The sequence below is a fragment of the Mercurialis annua genome, linkage group LG1-X (genome assembly GCF_937616625.2).
Source record: "Mercurialis annua linkage group LG1-X, ddMerAnnu1.2, whole genome shotgun sequence".
NCBI lineage: Eukaryota > Viridiplantae > Streptophyta > Magnoliopsida > Malpighiales > Euphorbiaceae > Mercurialis > Mercurialis annua.
In genome coordinates this window covers 65,325,188-65,344,618 of record NC_065570.1, presented here as the reverse complement: position 1 = coordinate 65,344,618, position 19,431 = coordinate 65,325,188, and the positions used below count along the sequence as shown (strand labels likewise).

General features: G+C 32.5%; 4 protein-coding genes across 8 annotated transcripts; 2 read left to right on the top strand and 2 right to left on the bottom strand.

The window, feature by feature from the left end:
• Positions 1–2,673: 2,673 nt before the first annotated feature.
• LOC126678352 (vicilin-like seed storage protein At2g28490) lies at positions 2,674–5,527 on the bottom strand. Its single transcript, XM_050373258.2, has 5 exons — positions 5,155–5,527; positions 4,208–4,389; positions 4,027–4,107; positions 3,354–3,758; positions 2,674–3,266 (listed from the first exon to the last, which is right to left on the bottom strand). Exons 1-5 carry the CDS (start codon positions 5,480–5,482, stop codon positions 2,808–2,810), a joined length of 1,455 nt encoding a protein of 484 aa, XP_050229215.1. The 5' UTR covers positions 5,483–5,527; the 3' UTR covers positions 2,674–2,807.
• Positions 5,528–7,112: 1,585 nt separating this feature from the next.
• LOC126677437 (exonuclease V, chloroplastic) lies at positions 7,113–10,212 on the top strand. Its single transcript, XM_050372088.2, has 7 exons — positions 7,113–7,566; positions 7,764–7,868; positions 8,240–8,361; positions 8,849–8,995; positions 9,086–9,239; positions 9,491–9,567; positions 9,726–10,212. The coding sequence occupies exons 1-7, from the start codon at positions 7,225–7,227 to the stop codon at positions 9,970–9,972; spliced, it is 1,194 nt and encodes a 397-aa protein (XP_050228045.1). The 5' UTR covers positions 7,113–7,224; the 3' UTR covers positions 9,973–10,212.
• Positions 10,213–10,587: 375 nt separating this feature from the next.
• LOC126665047 (adenylate kinase isoenzyme 6 homolog) lies at positions 10,588–11,872 on the top strand. The gene is made up of 3 exons (XM_050357725.2): positions 10,588–10,832; positions 11,076–11,221; positions 11,310–11,872. The coding sequence occupies exons 1-3, from the start codon at positions 10,632–10,634 to the stop codon at positions 11,497–11,499; spliced, it is 537 nt and encodes a 178-aa protein (XP_050213682.1). The 5' UTR covers positions 10,588–10,631; the 3' UTR covers positions 11,500–11,872.
• A 1,237-nt stretch (positions 11,873–13,109) lies between these two features.
• LOC126665045 (DAR GTPase 2, mitochondrial) lies at positions 13,110–16,040 on the bottom strand. Of its 5 annotated transcripts, none has more exons than XM_056104318.1 (9): positions 15,581–16,038; positions 15,391–15,495; positions 15,070–15,147; positions 14,767–14,914; positions 14,609–14,679; positions 14,363–14,459; positions 14,049–14,254; positions 13,645–13,895; positions 13,110–13,555 (listed from the first exon to the last, which is right to left on the bottom strand). In XM_056104318.1, the coding sequence occupies exons 1-8, from the start codon at positions 15,767–15,769 to the stop codon at positions 13,647–13,649; spliced, it is 1,143 nt and encodes a 380-aa protein (XP_055960293.1). In that variant the 5' UTR covers positions 15,770–16,038; the 3' UTR covers positions 13,110–13,555; positions 13,645–13,646. The 5 variants fall into 5 exon arrangements, with proteins under 5 accessions (XP_055960293.1, XP_055960294.1, XP_050213677.1 ...); XM_056104319.1 differs by having other exon boundaries at positions 13,110–13,546; XM_050357720.2 differs by lacking the exon at positions 13,110–13,555 and having other exon boundaries at positions 13,591–13,895; positions 15,581–15,851; positions 15,943–16,040.
• Positions 16,041–19,431: the final 3,391 nt, after the last annotated feature.

The window sequence follows — 19,431 nt, the reverse complement described above, 5'->3', positions numbered from 1 at the left end:
CGATTATGGTTAATAATTTTTTTTTTGAAATTTGGTTCAATTTGTTTTTATTATGAAATTTCTAAATTAGTCGAATTGACCGAATTAAATTATATATATTACAGTATATTATTTCTGTAATTTTTTTAAATAAAATAAAGATATTTTTATAATTTAGAAATCAATTGGGCCCCTAATTTTATCTATAATTACAGATTAATACCAAATTAATTTTTTTAATAATTAATTATAATGAAATTTGGTTATTCGGTTACCTAAAATAATCAACCGAACCAAATAATTACGTAGATTCAATTACAGCTCAGTTTGTATCATATTTCTTTTGATTTGGTTATAAATTATTAAAAAAATTGATTCCGGTTGAACCGACCGATGTACACTCCTAATTATCACTATCAAACAAGTTTAATTAGGTTACATTCATGACTTTTATCTATGGTAGGTAGCATTATTAGGTATAATTCTGCATTTGAACTTTGATTCATTTTTTAGGCCAAACTCATATAGAAGTCCCTGTACTTTACACTTTTTTTTCTGTAGGTCCTTATACTTCATTTTTATATTATCTGGTCCCTCTACTTACCTATTTTTGATTTCCAGGTCCTTTTTGAGTTTTTTTCAGTCCCGCTACTTATAACTTTTGTTTCCTCCAGTCCTTCTACTTTCAATTTTTGTTTCCTCCAGCCACACAAAAGGACCGGAAAAAACTCATGAAGGACCTGAAAATCAAAAATAGATAAGTAGAGGGACTAAATAATACAAAAATGAAGTATAAGGACCTACGGAAAAAAATGTGTATAGTACAAGGACCTCTATATGGGTTAAGCCCATTTTTTACTAGTAATTAGTGTTAGATGCTCTTTTGTCCTTTCAAGTGTCACATACTTCATAAGTCCATTTTGCCTGCCAGTGCCAATGCCAATCCCAATGTCACATACTTCATTTTGATACTAAGAAAAAGACTTATGCTAGCTTTAGCTCTCACATTTTTTTATTAATTCTTTTTTTCATCGAATAAACATGTCACGACGAACAGCCTGTTTTATTTGTTTCAAATAAACATGTGATCATTTAAAATCCGTCGGTAATTCTATCTATGGATACTTTTGCGATGGCTTATAAGCTGTCGGCAAAAATCATGTCGGTAATTTGCAATTTTGCACCGACATCCACAATGGCATCTGTCATTGACAATTCAAAGACATTTTTCCGACGACAATTATTGTTGCTAATCCGTCTGAATTTGTATCGACGGATTTGTCTGTTGACAATAAGGAGTAGCAGTGTCATGAGAGCGGCAAAAGAGAGAGCATGCATCGCGGTTGCATGTTTTTTTTCCAGATTTGGAGTGTTTCAATTTTAGGTTAAGGAAGAAAATAATAGCATTTGCTTAGACCATCTACAATATCACACCAAATTGTCAATTTGGTGTGCAAATACTCTTCAATAGTACTTTATATCCAACTTTATTATAGTGCATTTTATTTTTTTACTCAAAATTTAGAGTCATTCTATTATACTGAACCTTAAAATAGAGTATTATTGGAGATGAAATAGAGTACTCTATTATAGTGTATTTTTATTATAAACTTCACTATTAAACATTTGTTAGTTTTTGTTACAATATAATCCAAATAAGTATGCTCAATTTAATCGGAAATATGAATATATAACATTAAATAAAATGGATTTATATTAATTAATTCAACAATTTATAAATAAAATATATTTTAATATTTTTTATTATAAAATATATATATATATATATATATTAACATATTTAGAAAATAAATTATTAAAATAAATAATATATATTAATACAAATAAATATATAAATATGTTTTGTAAGTATTGAATAATTTACGAGTATAAGTGTAAAATGTTTAAATAATTTATTGGATAGAAATATATTGAGAATATTTTTTTGGTGTAAGAAAATAGAGTCAATAATTGAAGATGGAACACTGTAACAGTAGAGTTTTGGTGTGAAATTCACACTATTTTAGGATGCCCTACATAAACAATTGTATCCATTTGACAAAATTCAAAAGTATTATCATTTTATTCACATGTTGACATAATATGAGCTTTTTTGTCTTTAGACTATGTTGACATAATATGATTTGTGATTTTTACAAGAAAAAATAATAGTATTAGTTTTCTACTAAATATGTTAACAATCATTGCTGCCTGTCTGTCGCTAAGACGCTCCAGTACATTTTTGAAATCTCGACTTTGAATTTTAGTCGATTTTGAGTTTTAATTTCAAGTAGGGCCTATTTAAAAAATAAAAGTTTAACTACTAACGGCTAACCAGATTATAAAATGTTGTACTTATATAACTTTTGTGTTCATTTTATTTGTTTACATTTTCTATTTTAGTATTACTTGTTTCATCTCATAACAATTTGCATATCTTTCTTTTAACACTTTAATAGACAATTTTAATATTTTATAAACCTATTGTTCTTTTTTTTTACACAGCAATTATATTAAATTAAGAATAAAAAATTCAAAATACTTTTAAAAATTATAATAATTTTAATCAATTTTCACGGCTATCCCTTTTTCTAAAAGTTTATATTGACTTCATATTAATGTTCACTATTTTGTCCTTTCTTTTCTTTCAGAAGTTGGCCATCAATCGTAAGAAGGTTCAAAAGAATTTGAAAATACAAAAGAAAAATTGCAATTCAATTTTATTCACAACTAAGACAAACTCATTAACAAACTCTGCAACCAACTAAACATTATAAAAATAAAAAAGCAAGCTCAACACATTATTTCTTCACATTACAACCTTCTCTCTAATCTAAATCCAACATTACAGCTTTACCAAAGCTGTTTATCTTCATCCTGGGCACCTCCTTCTCCATCTCATCCGGTGGTGAGGCTGAAGCTGAAGGTAATATAACCGCCTCTCGCTGCGCTTTAATCAAGTTCCATAGCCTATCCTCGGGCATTCCAAATGAAGCTGCAAGCTCGGGGCCTCTCAACGAGTTAAGGATCGAGTTTGAACCCGCCAGGAACTGTGGCCTGTTCTTCCGAGCCGAGGTTGTGAATCCAAAGAACTCAAACGGACCCGTTCTTGATGCAATTTGACAAAATGGGAAATATCTCGGAATCCAGAATACATCCCCTACTGCTACTTTAGCTTTCATTGCTTGTGTTCCGTTCGGATACACAATCTGTATCACTCCGGTTCCACTCAGAACTACTCCGTATTCTGTCGCCGTCGGGTTTAGATGCGGTGCCATCATTGATCCCTAGAATGAATAACAAGAATATTTAAGTTAATTAACAACATTTGCAACTTGCAAATTATAAATAGTTCGGAAACGAAAGAAGAATACCGCGGTGAGATTCACATAATATACGCCAATGCCGGAATTTTTGAGAGGATCATAATCGGTATCATCGAGGGCAATGCTGGAGCCGTAGTTATTTTTGAAGTCGGCTTTTCTCTTATAGATGTTGTAAGAATCGGGGGATTTACCCTTAGTCTGGCGCCTTTTCTTCTCATTGTCGTCTTGTCCGAATAAAGGATCCAATAGCTTCCTCCATGACCACCACGGTGATATTGATTCCTCTTCTACTTCAATGGATTCACCCATCATTCTCTTCATATGCTTTAGTCTGTCTTTTTCCTTCATCTGGAAATATTTTGTCCATATGCTCGGTGCTCGAGAATCCTCGAGATATATAATCGGTCCAGCTCTTTGGCTGCTCATTAGCTCCTCCACTTCCTCTATTGTTGCCTAAAATGAACAAAGTAAATCAATCACCTGAAATTAACTAATCCTTCGTATCTGGTTCATCCTATTACTTAGGCAAACCCAAGCCTATTCTACCGTGTAAATCAAACCTAGTCAAGCTAAGTTTATTTATATGCATTTAATAATTCATTTGACATAAACATAATAAGTTCTATCACACACCCTATATTCGTTAACAAATAAATTCCACAAAATTAGACGAATTTAACAAAATTAATTTGAACCAATCACGAAGAGCTAAAACACTTACATTAAAGGCGGTAGCGAGTGTTTTAGGCTCAAAACCAGAAAGAATAGATGTTGGATAGGTCCCTCCACCAATGAAGAAAGACTGCAAATACAAAGAAACCACATCATTTTCCAGTCACTAGATATTCAGTACATATAGTCTAATTACTGTTGTTCGGATTCGCTGCGGTATGAAGGTGTACCTGGAGAGTACCCCATCCCAAACCCTCGGACGGGTCGATGCTGCAAATGACATGAAGTCTCTGTCCTTCTCCTGTGTTCACCAAGTAGAAAGCTGAGCCAGCTGGGATTCTGTATATATCTCCCATCTTTAATGTCCTTTCCGCCAACTCGGATCTGTATATCATCCCAATCTTTGCTTCTCCTGCACCCAAATCACGCATATTCCGCAACCACTTTAATTAGAGAAGATTCCAACTTGAAACGCTCGGCTACACTAAGCATGTATAGATCATCTGTGCCTATTTCCTAGTGCTCACATCGGCAACTGAAACGAAAAACGCGGAAACGGACAAAGCACCACCATAGAACAATATTTTTCTAATACTTCAGAAGAAAATATATCAATAAATACTTTCTTAATTTATGTAGAATAGAGTGAGATTTCTGAAATGTAAATGGGGAATATAAAATTTCACAATTTTATGAAAACTTGTTTAGTTTTATAAATGAAAGTCCAAATCATTTTTTTTTAATTTGAACTTCCGCAACGACAAATTTTTTCGTCCAAACCATCCTTTTACGGAGGACACGATAGTTTGGATGCAATTGCTATAGAAATTACTGCCTATCATAACTAAATTAACGACATCTGAGATAAGAAAACATAAAATAGAATTGAACCATGATTAATCTCTTAAAACAAAGAGCCAATTTAAGTGAAAGCAAATGAATTAGAGAATTATAAATGAAAATCAAGAAATAATGCTAAATTAATGGCCACCTAGAAGAAATTTATTGTACTGCAAATTTCAATATCAAAACAGAAAACCAAATAATAAACAGACTATATATGTAATCAGGGCCATGGAAGCTCCAGTCCGAGAGCACGGTTAAGTCCGTAATATCGACAGATCAGAAGTGAACTAAAAAAATCATGACTCCGTCACTGTAATAATGTAAAACAAACCTGTTTGAATGAAGATGATGAGATTAGAATCAAGATACTGAGGAACAAACAAAGACTTAGGTTCCATTGTAATAAACCCAATATGCATTTCTCTCTCTAAAAGCCTCCCACCAAAATTCTTCACCACTCTCACATCACCCGCGTCCGTTTTCACCACCCGTTTCGAATCCTGCAATAAAAACCAGTCTTCTCCTCCTTTTTTTCCTTCCTCCGCCGCCGGATCTTCTCTGTGCAAGCCCTTTGACATGGCTGTGACTGACCCATAGCACAAAACCACCGCTAAGAACACCAGTACTGCTGCCGTAACTCTATTTTTCCCCATGATCATCAACTCAAGAGTTCTGGTTTTAGAGAATCAATGGGGTTTGTTGTATTATATATACGTATATGAAGTGAAGAAAGGTGACAGATGTCGTCCATGCAGAACTTGAGAGTTTGGTGGCAATTTTTGAGCTAGACAGAGTTTAAGATGAGAAATACCCGATTTGTATTTCAGACAAAGTCTATATTATATGAATCTATATATCCTTATTTTTATGACATAAACAAATTAATTTGTAATTCTCTTCTTCAATTGCTGTCACTTTAAATTGGCTGTTTGTTGTGAAATGGTTCAGTTCTTTGGTTCTTTCTTCACCAGTCAAAAGAAAATCAATTATTGTGCCTCATTTTGCAACAATTGAAATTTCAAAATGTGCTTCATTGTGAATATATGACTTTAAAATGTACAAGTACCTATGAATATAGCAAATTACTAGTGCAAATGTGCAATTACTAAATCAATTAGGTAGAAACTAAAATAAAATATTATAGATGAATCACTTTTCTATTGGATATATTCAATATTTGTATTGCTCACTGAACCATTAAGTTTAACTTCCATCGGTAGATGTACAACCAAAGGCACCATAACATAAAAAATAAAGATGAAATCATCTCAAATTTTTATAAAGTGTTCAATAATTTGATCATGTGAAGTGTCTTCTAAATCAAGGGTCTTAGAGCATAAATTCTTAAAAAAAAACTCAAGTTGACGAAAGGTTTTTGTAATTTTTTTTAGACAAAACCACAAGTTGTTATTGAAAGAAGTTACTCTAAAAATACATGACAACCATATATTTGTTTCCTTCTCATTAACACATTGCAAAATAATTAGGTGATTTTAAATTGGTCAAATAATTGCACAAGACTGATTTTTCTTTTGAGGATAAAGTGTAACATGCAGTAGGAAATTGCACAATTGCACCATCTATGCTAAGATAAAATTCGGGTGCTATATCATTTTTAACCAGTCATAACGTGAATTTCTAATATCTTTATTTTTATTTTTATGCTTATTCTACGTATCAATATATTATTACAAATATATTTCTCGATATACATAACGTCTAAGTTATGACGTAATAATAATAAAAGGACATTACAAACTCCTCTAGCACCTCTTTACTACTTAACGGAGTTGGAGCGTTTTTTTTCTTAATATCATCAAATAACTCACTTCTCCGATACCATTTATAACTTCCAGGTAAAAACCTACAATGACCTATATGCAACAAACTTTGCGAACACTTAAAAAAATAAGATGCGATTTCTCGATGGCAAGAAGAACAAGCCGCATGTCCTTTGATTAACCATTAAAACAAGTAAGTATAAGAAGAAAAGTCATTTATGGTCCACAAAATTGCTGTGCGTCAGTTAAAATTTGTGTGCATTTCTGTCTCAAAGCCTTCTTTACATAGTCGTTTCATTTCATCAATTGGTGGCTGCAAAAATACATCTATATCCATATCATATATAATGAAGATGCTCGTTCATGTTATATAGGTTAAAATAAAAGTTCAAAGCGAAATAATTCTAGAATAAAACTTCAGGGCTTTAGATGACTAGATCTATAAAGTTTAGGTACTAAAACAACAGTTTCGACACCTTTTTTTGAACATCAACATTTAAATTATCAAAATAATTTTCTTGTTCATCTCTAAACGAACAACAACCTTGTAAGAACATGCCTCTCCGATCTTAACGGTCACTTTCTCCGCCACGAACTCGTCCACTCACCCACCACCAAAAATGGCCGAGTCACCCTCTCAAGACGTTGCTACAAATACCACTGTCCCGATTGAGATCGTGAGTGAAGAAGAAATGGCTTTTCTCGAAGCAGCTTTAGCAGCAACTCGCTCTTCTTCTTGCATCATCCCTGCCATTTTGTCTCCTTCTCGTTCCCTTTTGTTTCAAGAAAATGCCAGGTCAATCAGGACAATCACTTCCCTGTCCAAAAGAAGGTTAATTCAGTCTGATATTGAAGATTTAGGTGATTCCAAAAGCACCCAGAAGAAGAATAGAGCGGCTGATTCTTTTTATCTCAAGTTCAGAAAGAAAAATGGGCTGTCTGTAACTGATATTACTTCTACGGTAACTGATTTTGAATTTATGATTAATTTGGATTGAATTTGTCATGTGGGTATGCTAAATTTACTCCCTTTTCGGGTTTGTTGATGAATTTAGGATGCTTGGTGTATCTTAATTATTCGATTTTTCTGGTTGTTATGTTTGTGTCTGAAGGGAATTAAACCAAATGTTTGTTCTGTATGATGTTTGTTGACTCGTAGGAATGGTGTCAAAAACAAATGGAGCTTGTACTCCAATATGGAAAAAAGAAAATGACTAAACCTATGAAAGCAGGCCATGATCGCCATGTCAAATTGGAAGAAGAGGTACAATTTTCAACTCTTTGTCAAATTGGCCCGTTTTTATTCCCACCAATGATATTTCTTTTGGCTATTCAAAATCGATTCTATCATTTCATTGTATTAGTAATCTGGAAATTAATCCATCTTTTCCTAAACGGAAAACGTTGATTGAATCAAGTGTCCGTTCTAGCATTAAGCACTGTTGTGTAATCGTAACCTTATGTATTATTATGTAGTCCGTTTAGCGTATGTGATCACCTTCTGTATAGTTCTGTTTACCCTTACAAATTTGTATATGTTTGAAGTTTCTAGGAAATCACATTTTTTTACTGGATGGCCTTCCATGCATTTCTTTGTGCAATGCATATACTTATTTGTTGGGCATATTTGTGCAGGTTGTTAAGAAAGTTAGAGTTATTATTAGTTCTGCAGAAGATGCATGGGCTTTGAAGTTTCTAAATTTCATAACTGGTGCCAATCAATTATTGTTTGAAGGACTAACACGTGAGATTCCAGTGTAAGTTATCTTTTCAGCGGGTGTTGGTTTTGTTATATATTTAATCTTGTTAGTCAAGAGATTTGCCATATTGTTCTAATTTTTGGTTATTGTTATCTTTAACACAGGATTTAGAATGATAATTAATTATGTTTCTTTCAGTAAGCCGTTTTTGCTTCCTTAGAATTTGGATTGATTCAGGAACTTGTTATTGGGTTATGATTGGTGATTTTCTTTAACGCCATCGTATGTTGAGTGGCATATCCTTAAGATCTTAATGAACTTGTAAATGACTTAAGAATTACATGTTGAAGAGAAGTTTTAGTGAGGTCCATGATATTAAATGATATTACGTGTATAGTGACTAAAAGGAAACGAGTATACCTCTTTTTTGGCTCGACACCGGGTTTTTTCTCTCTTAGTCCCATTCATTACGACTACTTGTAGCAATTGGCTAATATTTACATACTGGTTTTGTTGAAAGAATTGCCTTCTCTTTTCATTTCAGAGTGGGCTATTTAGAAGGGGTGTGGATTGTCGGAATAATTGATGAGATCCGAATACCGGAAGGAGAAAATAAAAATCCATTGCTAGTGGACACAAAAACTCGTAAGCGAGACACCCTTCCGGCTGAACCACAAAAAAGAAATGGAAGGTATGCTTATTGTGTCTTCTTTTGTTTTCGTCAATGGTGCTTTAGCAAGTGCTTGTCTGAACTTATAGTATTTTGGTTGAATTTTTGCAGGCTACAATTAATGTGCTATAAGAAGTTGTGGGACAATTTAGTTGCTGATAAATTTCCCTTCAAAAGTTTTTTCGAGTTCTTTTCCTTGGACCCGCACTATGTGTTGTCTAAAGAAATCAGAGAGAACACTGCTAATGCAGGCATCCCAGCAGAGGTAAAGAAATTATTTTTAATTTAATTGATTGTAGTACTGATCTTGTTTACGTCAAATGAATTACCAAATGAAATGAAGTCTACATGAGAATCGGATCAAACAAAGGGTTGGTTTTGACGAAGTAAAAGGGATCTTTAGATTTCATCTTTTCTCCATTTTTGGTCGCTTAATATTTGTTCATTTGGAGAGTTATCCACGAACTAGGTGATTTGCAGTATTAACTCTCAATTCTAACTTTTCTTTCTGTGTAGACACTTGATGAGATAGTGAGGTACTTCAGAACTACATGCAAAACGCTGCTTCCTGCAGACAATGAGATGTTATTGAGGTAAAGTAAATTCACAACTTTTGTTATTTTCATTAGTTTATATTCCTGATGTGAATGAATATGGTGGTGCGGGTGGCATGAAAATCATATAGAAAAAATTTGAAAGCTTCGTATGATTACTACTGTTGCAAAAAATTTTATTTGGATAATTTGAGCAGATACGAGTGGCAAAATGATTACTCTGTGATTGGCGAAGATCTATTTGCATATGATCCCGATTGGCTCAATAGTCAAATTCATGAATGTCTTGAATTCTGGTTGGGTGAACGAGAAGCCAGTTTCGTTCCGGAGGAAGAGAGATGGAAATGCCACCATTGTCAATATGCTTCGAAGTGCCCTTTGAACGATGTCTCTGCAACATCAAGCTCTGCAGAAAGCATTAGCCTGATAAGCAGTCAGAGCTAGAAGAATAAAAAATATTAATTTCTATTCTTAAAGGTTGTTCAAGTCAACCTACTCAACATTTGTTGAGCACTTGATATGCAAATGCAAGTTCCTGATAAGAAGCTGCATAGTTGCATACAAGTTTCTTCTGTGTATCATGTATATAGCTGTTTTAACCATATTTATTGCCAATTTTGCTGTAATAATTTATCATTCATTGTTGTAAAATTGATTTGTTAAATAAAATCAGTATTTATATCATACTATTTTTCTTAAACCTCATGCAATTTGCGATTTATGCTTTCCGGGACGTTAATAATGTTATTGTACTATCTATATTTATGTAAATATATATGTCAGTTTATATATTGTATTATTGATTTATGACATAATTAAAGTTGTTATATCAAAAATCTCATCTTCTATTCTAATGTTTTTTAAATTAAAGATATATATTTAAAGCTAACAATGCAATTTATAATTGGACAATTATACATTAGAACATTATTACATTTTACTGCAGGAGATTCTGTGAATATTTTATTTTTAGGGTGCTATTTGCACTCATCTTAAAATTACAGCGGCATTTTATACCTTTTGCCTAAATTTTACGAAATTCCTAATCTAAAACCCTAGAACGAAATATCCAAAAAAAATCAAAACCAATTGTAACGGTGAGCATGGCGCAAGATAGCAACAAGAGAACGAAACCAAATATACTGATAACGGGAACTCCCGGAACAGGAAAAACGACGACGTCTTCTGCTCTAGCGGAAGCCACTCAGTTTCTCCACATAAATATCGGGGATTTGGTCAAAGAGAAGAACTTGCACGACGGCTGGGACGATCAGTTGGATTGCCACGTCATCAATGAGGATCTGGTAGCTTTCATTCTTCAATTTTTCTTTTAATTTTAATTTTGGTGTGATTAGTATTTTTTTTAACCTAGATTTGTATTAGTTTGGTTATGGTGATTTGGATTCTGAATGATTTAGTGAAAATGTTTAAAAAAATTAGAAACTATCATTTTTTGAAATAATAAATAGGGTTTTAGTTTTATGTTGAATTGGGGGGAAATATTAATATTATGAAAATTGCAATGAAGATTGAATTTTTTTGGGTAGGTATGTGATGAGCTTGAAGACATAATGGAAGAAGGTGGAAATATAGTTGATTATCATGGTTGTGATTTCTTTCCGGAGCGATGGTTTGATTATGTTGTAGTGCTTCAAACTGATAATCCCATCTTGTACGATCGGTTAAGCAAGAGGTAGCTGATATTCTCGACAAAATTAAATATTTGTTTGATCATGTTGATTCATCGGCTTTACTGTAAATTTGTTTGCAACTTTCTGTAGGGGGTACTCGGAAAACAAGATTACAAACAATATTGAATGTGAAATTTTCCAAATTTTGTTGGAGGAGGCTAAAGAAAGTTACAAAGAAGATATTGTTGTGGCATTACGGAGTGATTCGGTCGAGGATATAAGTAGAAATGTTGCTACTTTGACAAACTGGGCGAGGAGCTGGCAACCTGTCGTATTATAATTTGACAAAACACCGGGACTGGTAGTCCTGTTTCTGCGTGTTCCTTTTCCAGGTGAATTAGCTGTTCTGGTTGTTAGATTTTATTTGAGAAGGTTTTTGTTGCATCCAATTTGCTTGTGTGACCTCATGAGTCATGACTTGGTAGCTGTTGGTAGTTAGTTGAATTCTGGTTTTGAATATGGTTTTACAATGTATTTAGACTACGAAAAAGCTCGAGTCGAGCTTTCTCCGAGCCAAATATTGAGCTGCTCGGTTTGTTTACAACCCCAGTTTTGATATCTTTCAAGTCTTGTGGCCATTGCTTCTGCCATTAGTTTGGTATTCAATGGATTACAAAGATACTATTTGTTATAATCGAAGCATTTTTTTAGTAGTTTTTTGACAGTTGATTTTAAAATTTCATTTACCGGTTGCATAGAATTTCAATTCAAGTATACAGGCATTAAAAATCTATTATGGATTACTGCAATCCATAAATTGTAGTATGGTTCAATCATGTGTCTCTCAAACCAACAGCCTGGGGTTGAAACGACGGGTTTAATATTCAGAAAACGCTGAAATGAATATTTTTTTGAGATTTGATCAGAGTTGGGGGGTGAGTTCAACCTTATGGGCAATCATCATCTAATGCAATAGCTCTATATATAGGGGCTTTCTATGGTTAGATTGTCTTTTACAAGGTAAACTTTACTTTGTTCACTTATCACCGTTGGATGAATTTTCATTACTTTCATCCGATGGTTAAATGAATAAAGTACGCTAAAAACAAAGTAACTGTAGAATTCCCATATATATATATATATATATATATATATATATAGAGAGAGAGAGAGAGAGAGAGAGAGAGAGAGAGAGAGAGAGAGAGAGAGAGAGAGAGAGAGAGAAGAAAAGACCGAGTTAAATTCTCTATTTTTTAATTGATTTTAATGTCTTTGTAAAACAAAAAACAATTAAATTTCATCTCTACATTATCCTATTATATTTAAAATAGGGCATAATTAGATACACTTTCAGGGAATTTCCTACCGTGCCGTACTTAGATTCCCTCGAACACCTTCTATTACTCCGGAACGGTGAGAATTTCCTACTGATTCTTCTGGCCTCGGTGTGAGCGAAGTTCCATTGCTAGAATTTTGACTCGTAACTTCCTGATCGGGAAGTTCGCCTATGTTACTCTCATTTTTCAGATATTGTAGAATATGCCCGTAGAGACGTTGATTTTGATTATGTTGATTTTGATTATGATTAAATTGACAAATCAATTTAATTTCTTGTTTAATTTTCTGGATCTTTCTTGAATTTTCTTCCACTGTTCTTTCAAATTCTCGCTTTAATCTATCAAAAGGGTTCTCCATAGCCATGAGTTCCATGAGATGGCAAAAGACTAAAACCTGATGAAATGTGTGTTTGGGAAGTAAGAAAATAGAATTGATGAATAGGTAAGGAAGGAAAATTGGGAGAATTCAGAAGCAGATAGAAAGATTTAATGCTATTTTAGATCCTTATATAAAAAGAGTTGTAACAGAAATAAAAAAATTATTTTAAACTTAATTCAACTATTGAAACTACTTTTTAGCTAGCTTAACTAATTACTTGAGCTAACAAACTAATTTAATTAAGAAACTACTTAAGCTGACTAACTTATTGAAAAAACTATCCAAGATTTTAGCAACTTACAGAAATTTGTTAAGAATCATAAATATTTTATGGGCAACAATGAAGCAGGTTTAATTACAGCTACATATGGTAATTTATCTTCAGCAGAATTCTACCTTCATAACCAATACCCCCAACAAAAATACATGAAATTAGTTTTTGTTGGCCATTTCTTTTCTTTGATTTTTCTGAAGCTTATAACTCTACCGCCTCTACAGTTCTGAATATAGTGAAAGAGTTTCCAAAATTCAATCAAATTGATCAAGAATCTCATCACCAAGACACCAACCGACTGAGTTGGGTTGTGTGTGCGTCCATATCACAGAAACTTTCTTCTAGCCAAGAATCTCATCATTGGTCAAACCGAGAAATTCACCGGTAAATGAAAAATCTGCCCGTTCTGACACAGGAAAAAAAAAGTTTCTGATGCTATGATTCAAACTCGAGACATAGAGTAAATGTTATAGCGTAAGGCTAAAGTGTCTATACCATTATTGTCGTAATGTCAAAGGGTCTAAACTGTAATGTCCAAGCCTCCCAGTTCGATACAGATTAAGTAACTTGGTAGCAATCTTATAATGAACATCGTCGCCTAGTTCCGTGGGCAAGTGAAAAGATTCTGTCAAGGCTGCAAACTGCAATTCGATGAGCTTCTCCAAATCCGCTTGATTTTGCATATCACCATCAAAAGATGAAATAGTTTCAAAAAGCTTCCGCCGGACATCATGCACTATGAAATCCTACATGATAGACAAATGACATTCTCAGAATATAAAAAAATAAACTGTGTAACGTAATGTTTTCTGTAATCTAAATGATGAAAGCTCGGATTTAAGAGAAACTTGATTTTTCTTCTAATGAAATACAATAACAAAACATAAAGGTGTTCATACCTGTGTATGATCTGTGAGGTGTTGCTTTTTCTCTTCCACCCCCTGATGCTCATCCCTTGAACTTTCTGCACCGTTGTCTGTAATTGATTTACCTTTTTCATGGGTAGGCGACATCGTCCATTTCTTATATTCGTCGCTTAGATTGAGAACAGCCAGAAAGTATTGAGCAAGTTCCCTGTACCCGATCAAACCAGCTTGGATTGCTCCTGCGCATTTGAAAGACGGGGGGAAGAAATACACAGTTAAATCTAGCTATAAGACAGTAAGACGTATTCTAACCATGGAAACTCTGAAGATTGCTGTCGTAGTCGCACCTGTTAAGGCTAGCTTGAAGTAGATTTCAGCATCAAGAATCTGAGGCGGGAAAATACCTGGAGTGTCCAGCACATAAATATTGGGATGGCTACCGATCTGGAAAGTAAAACATAAGCTTTTAACAATTACATGAAAATATTACATAAAATATATAAGAGAGTTATAAATAAAGGAGAAGCGGAAACTTATAATCGTCGTCTTCATTCCCTAGGTACAGAAAAATATAAGAATTACAGACTGCATGCCTTAAAGCTGCTGATATCTTTTGTTTCTCCAGGATGTGGACTCACTTTTACATGCTTCAACTTTCCTTTCTCTATTGAGCAATTCCACAATTAGAGCTAGGTCCATACAGAATTTATAGTAGTGGAAGAGAAATAGAAAATTCAAGAGATTAAATTACCTAACGCACTAATCCTACCGATATGGTGCAACGACTTGGCGATGGCCGACTTACCAACATTAGGAATCCCAATCAACATCATTGTTATTGTACTACCAGACTCAATGCTCTTCAATCTTCTGATTTGTGCTTGTAAGAAGTTGAGGAACTACACAGCAAATCGCATAGAAACTCAATAATATAAGCAGGTCAAAAGATATATGCATATTTAAAACTTCAATTAGAACAAAAGATAGACATGAACTAAACCATGATGCACATCCTAAAATTTTCATTGGAAACTGTGAAGACATGTAAGTTTACCTGTTTGACATTATCCGTATTATGAGAATTGAGCGCATAAGAAACACAATTTCGTTCCTCAAAATATGAAATCCATTCCTTTAAAGCAAGAGAAGACGAGAAAATATTTAATACATTAAATAAGTATTCTACTAATTTAAAAAGTTAAACAAATTCCATATAAATACTAAATAAATAAACTACCTAAACATAAATGATGTTCCAAAGGAACACTAGATAAAGAGAACTTGAAATTAATCTAATTAACACCATTTACTTATATTTTTAGATAGCGTATGACATCAACCATTCATTACAATAATAAAGCTTCTAAGTTCTAACCTTGAGCTGGGAGCGATTAGCAAGGTCCATTTTGTTCATAACTACAATTCGTCGGGAAGAATCCGAGTAGTTAATCAGAAGCTGACACTCCGAAGACAAAGGAAGCTTAAAAAAAACCCAACAAAGTGAATAGTTTTGTGTATTGAGGCATTTTATCAAACACTTGACAGAGTTGAATGAGAATACATACTCTGGCATCCCTCACTTCAATAACAAAATCAACCAATGGGATCCGTTCGGCAATGGCCCTAGAGGCAGCTGCCATGTGAGAAGTGTACCATCCTTGTTCTCGGTTTCGTGCTGCTTTCTTCAATTTATTGCCTATCTCCCTGAACAACATTTTTATGTAGCTGTTTTTACTGCTACCTCTAATACTCATTGCAGTCTCTTCTCTGGTTATTCCCGTAAAATTTGGAAACTTCACATTCAATATTGTTTGTAATCTTGTTTTTGAGTATCCCCTACAGAAATTTACAAACTAATTTATTGTAGAGCCATTGAATCATCATGATCAAATAAATATTTGATTTGTCTATGCTTAATCTGTCATACAGAATTTGTGGAACATCTTGAGTGGTTCATTGTCGGGAGTTCCCGTTATCAGTATATTTGGTCTCTTTCTCTTGTTGGTGTTATCTTGCGCCATGCTAATATCATAGAATTTAATTAAAGTTTTAATTAAAATTAATTAGGGTTAATTGAGTAACCCGCTCTCTTTTTTTATCAGAAGGAAAAATATAGAAAAATTATTGCACACAACCGTTGCGCCATGTCATTCGTGCAACAAACCAATTGTGCGTTAGTCATGTGGAAAATTGAATGATAAAAAAAATAAGTAATAATTAAAAGATTCTCTATCGCAAATGCTCATTGGCTTGATGTAAAAATGACGTGGCGCAACGGTTGCATGGGATAAACACTCAAAAATATAACTCGGTTCTACAAAGTACATGATAAAAATAATGAGGTCCGCTTATAATTAATTTTTTTTGATTTTTCGTGTCAACTTGAGGGGTGAATTGATCTTTTATCATATAAATTATGTGGTTTTATCATGGCTCTTTAATTTGTTTAGCAGTAAGTTTTTCTAATTAATATATAAAATAATAACTATTCATGTGCTGTATGTTTATTAGATATAACTAAATTTAATATACGCTTAGTTGATAAATTGTAACTTATTAAAATAATTTAAATAAATTAATTATGTTATGTATCTATGATATTAAAATAACATATATAACCGATATGATGGATGGTAAAAATAAATAATTTGTTATACATAAACACAGGGAGTATAGTTGAGAGGAAAAATGTATACATAAACACCGGAAGTTTAACAAAATCAATTTCTCATTTATAATATCTTCCCTTGTTTCTGTTTCTGTCAAACCTAATTCTGAATTCCGATCACTGTATTTTACAAACTATGGAAAACATGCACCAAGAATGGCCTCTTTTCACTGAAGAAGTAAAATCCAAGACTTTATTATGTACTGTGAAAGAATGATCCACTTTTCAAGGATGGGGCTCTTGCTGCAATCGGCGATCATCCTAAACTCGTACGCAATTGCTCACAAATACTCGTCTCACTTCAAATTCAAGTAATTTGCAAACCCAGGAAAAGATTCAGTATGAATGGTATCTGTTCTTTGATGAAGTTAAATTCAAGATTTGTAGACAACGTTATTTGGTTTTCTTCAAGTGCTTTCATTTTTACGCTCAAGAAATGATGGCCAAGTCCGAGTTCGAGGATGCGGTTTTAGTTCTACTCGGCGATCATCCTCAACTCAAGGATGAATTCGTGCAATTCAGGGGTTTCAAGAAACGTCGTTAAGTAAAATTTCAGTAGCATGCATCGTGCCGGCCGCCTTGAAGACGCCGTTTATTTCCGGCAGCCTTGAAGAGATCTTTTATAACCGTCCGCCTTGAAGAAACCGTTTACAATGCTAATGATGAAGATGGAATGGATGATCCAACCGTAGAAATATGATTCTTTAATCAGGTTTATGATTCTTGATTTTGTTTTTGTTTCAATCTTTAGAGAATCAAATTAAATTTGCTGTTCATAATCAGATGGACTTTTTTTTTTTTAGCAAAGGCTACAATTTCCATTAATAATAACAAAAATTACATGAATGGTTTCTCAACATACTGAGTCAACTATTCTAGAAAAGATGATGAGAGCTGTAAAAATACAGTCATCGACTAGGACTAAATTAACCACCAAGGGTCACCCAAAATTGTAGACTAAAACTAGATTTAATAATAAAATCTAAATTTATTGAACGTTCTAAGGAAGTATAACTTCGAATGCACGACTGATCACATTTTCTGTGATACATCTGTTCTCTTGAAGATTAAAAACATCATCGATATTGATGCAAAACATACTTGTACTTGATGAAATCCGTCGTAAGATGCTGCCTATAATTATTTCAGAGATCCAAGTCGTTTGCATCGCAAAAAACAATTTTATCTCCAAAAATGAAAAAAATTACTCTTAATTTCGATTAGATTAGATCTAATCTCAATTAAAATACTATAGTAGAAAATAATTTTTAATCTAGATTAAAATTGGCCAAGAATAAACTTTATTTAACAATTAAAGATAAAAACTATGAAAAAAACTAAAGTAGAGAGATTGGTGAGAAACCACCCCCAAATAAACAATCGGATGGACTTTTGATTCATATTTGTAATGTAAGATTGGATCTTTTGTTTTCCTAGACTTTACAATGTGAGAATAGACAAAATTATGTAAATCTAAATCTTTTGTTTTGATTAATATTTTCATTGATGCAAGTAAACTTGGCAATCTAACCCACTGATTAACTCGGAATTTATACTTTTTTTTCTTTCAGATCATTTGTTTCATTATTATCAATTTTTCATAACTAAGTTTTATTTTTAATATCAAATAGAGCTTTTAATTTCAACCAGTAAATTAAAAATTGGGCCAAAACGGTTAGCTCAATCGGTTTAACCATATTGGATGTCAATTCGGCTTGCTTCCGCTGAAAAAAAAACAAAAAATGTGGTTCAACCACTTTGAACAAGAAAAAACTATGTGTGCCGGTGAATTATGAAATCGTAAAAATTGGATAGTTTTCATTAAATTTTCTTTTTTAAAACTACAAAAATCATATTAATGTCGACATAAATTTTTATTATTTAGTATGACAATCACTCAAACCACATATAAAACATTCAGAATAAGTATATAAAATTGTAAATTTTTTATATTAAAATTTTAAAAATTAAAATAATTACATTAAAATAATTTCATACGTTTTTATTTTACAAAATAAAAATCAAATAAACCAATGACTTTTCTCGTTTGGAATTTTTATCAAATTCAATCAACATCTTTGAAATAGAGAATTCGATTTTACTATAATAAATGAAAGAGTAAAAATTATAATTATAATGAAATTTTTTCTTTATTATAATATCTGAAAGAGTAAAAACTGCTAAACTTAACTATCGAAAACGTCGTCATCATTCTTCCTTTGGATCTTATTTAAAAAAAACACAATAAACAACCAAACAGCAACTTTACGAATCCTAAAATTATATTTCAAGAAACTTATTTTTGATCATAACAATACAATTCACATATCACATATAGAAAATATATGAAATCTTAAATCCAAAATGATAATTAAACAATTACAGAAAAATTTATTAAATTAATTTTGAAGTTTGGCAAAATATTAAGTTATATCTAAAATAAAACAGATTTAACAAAATATATACAAATTCTAATTGAAAGGGCGTTTATAATAACCATAAAAACTAAATATCTGATTTTAAATTTTCAAAATCTTATATTGATTTTCAATTTAAATTGGGTTTTAGAGCTACTCGATTAGTTTTGACAATAATTTGCAACTTCGTATATTACAAGAGTTAGGCACCGTTTGGATTGAGGGTTTTTAATATCCATGGATTTTAGCAAAATTAATGGATTTTAAATCAATGGAATTTAAATCCATAGATTTTAAAATTCCATCGTTTGGATTGAATATAAAATCAATG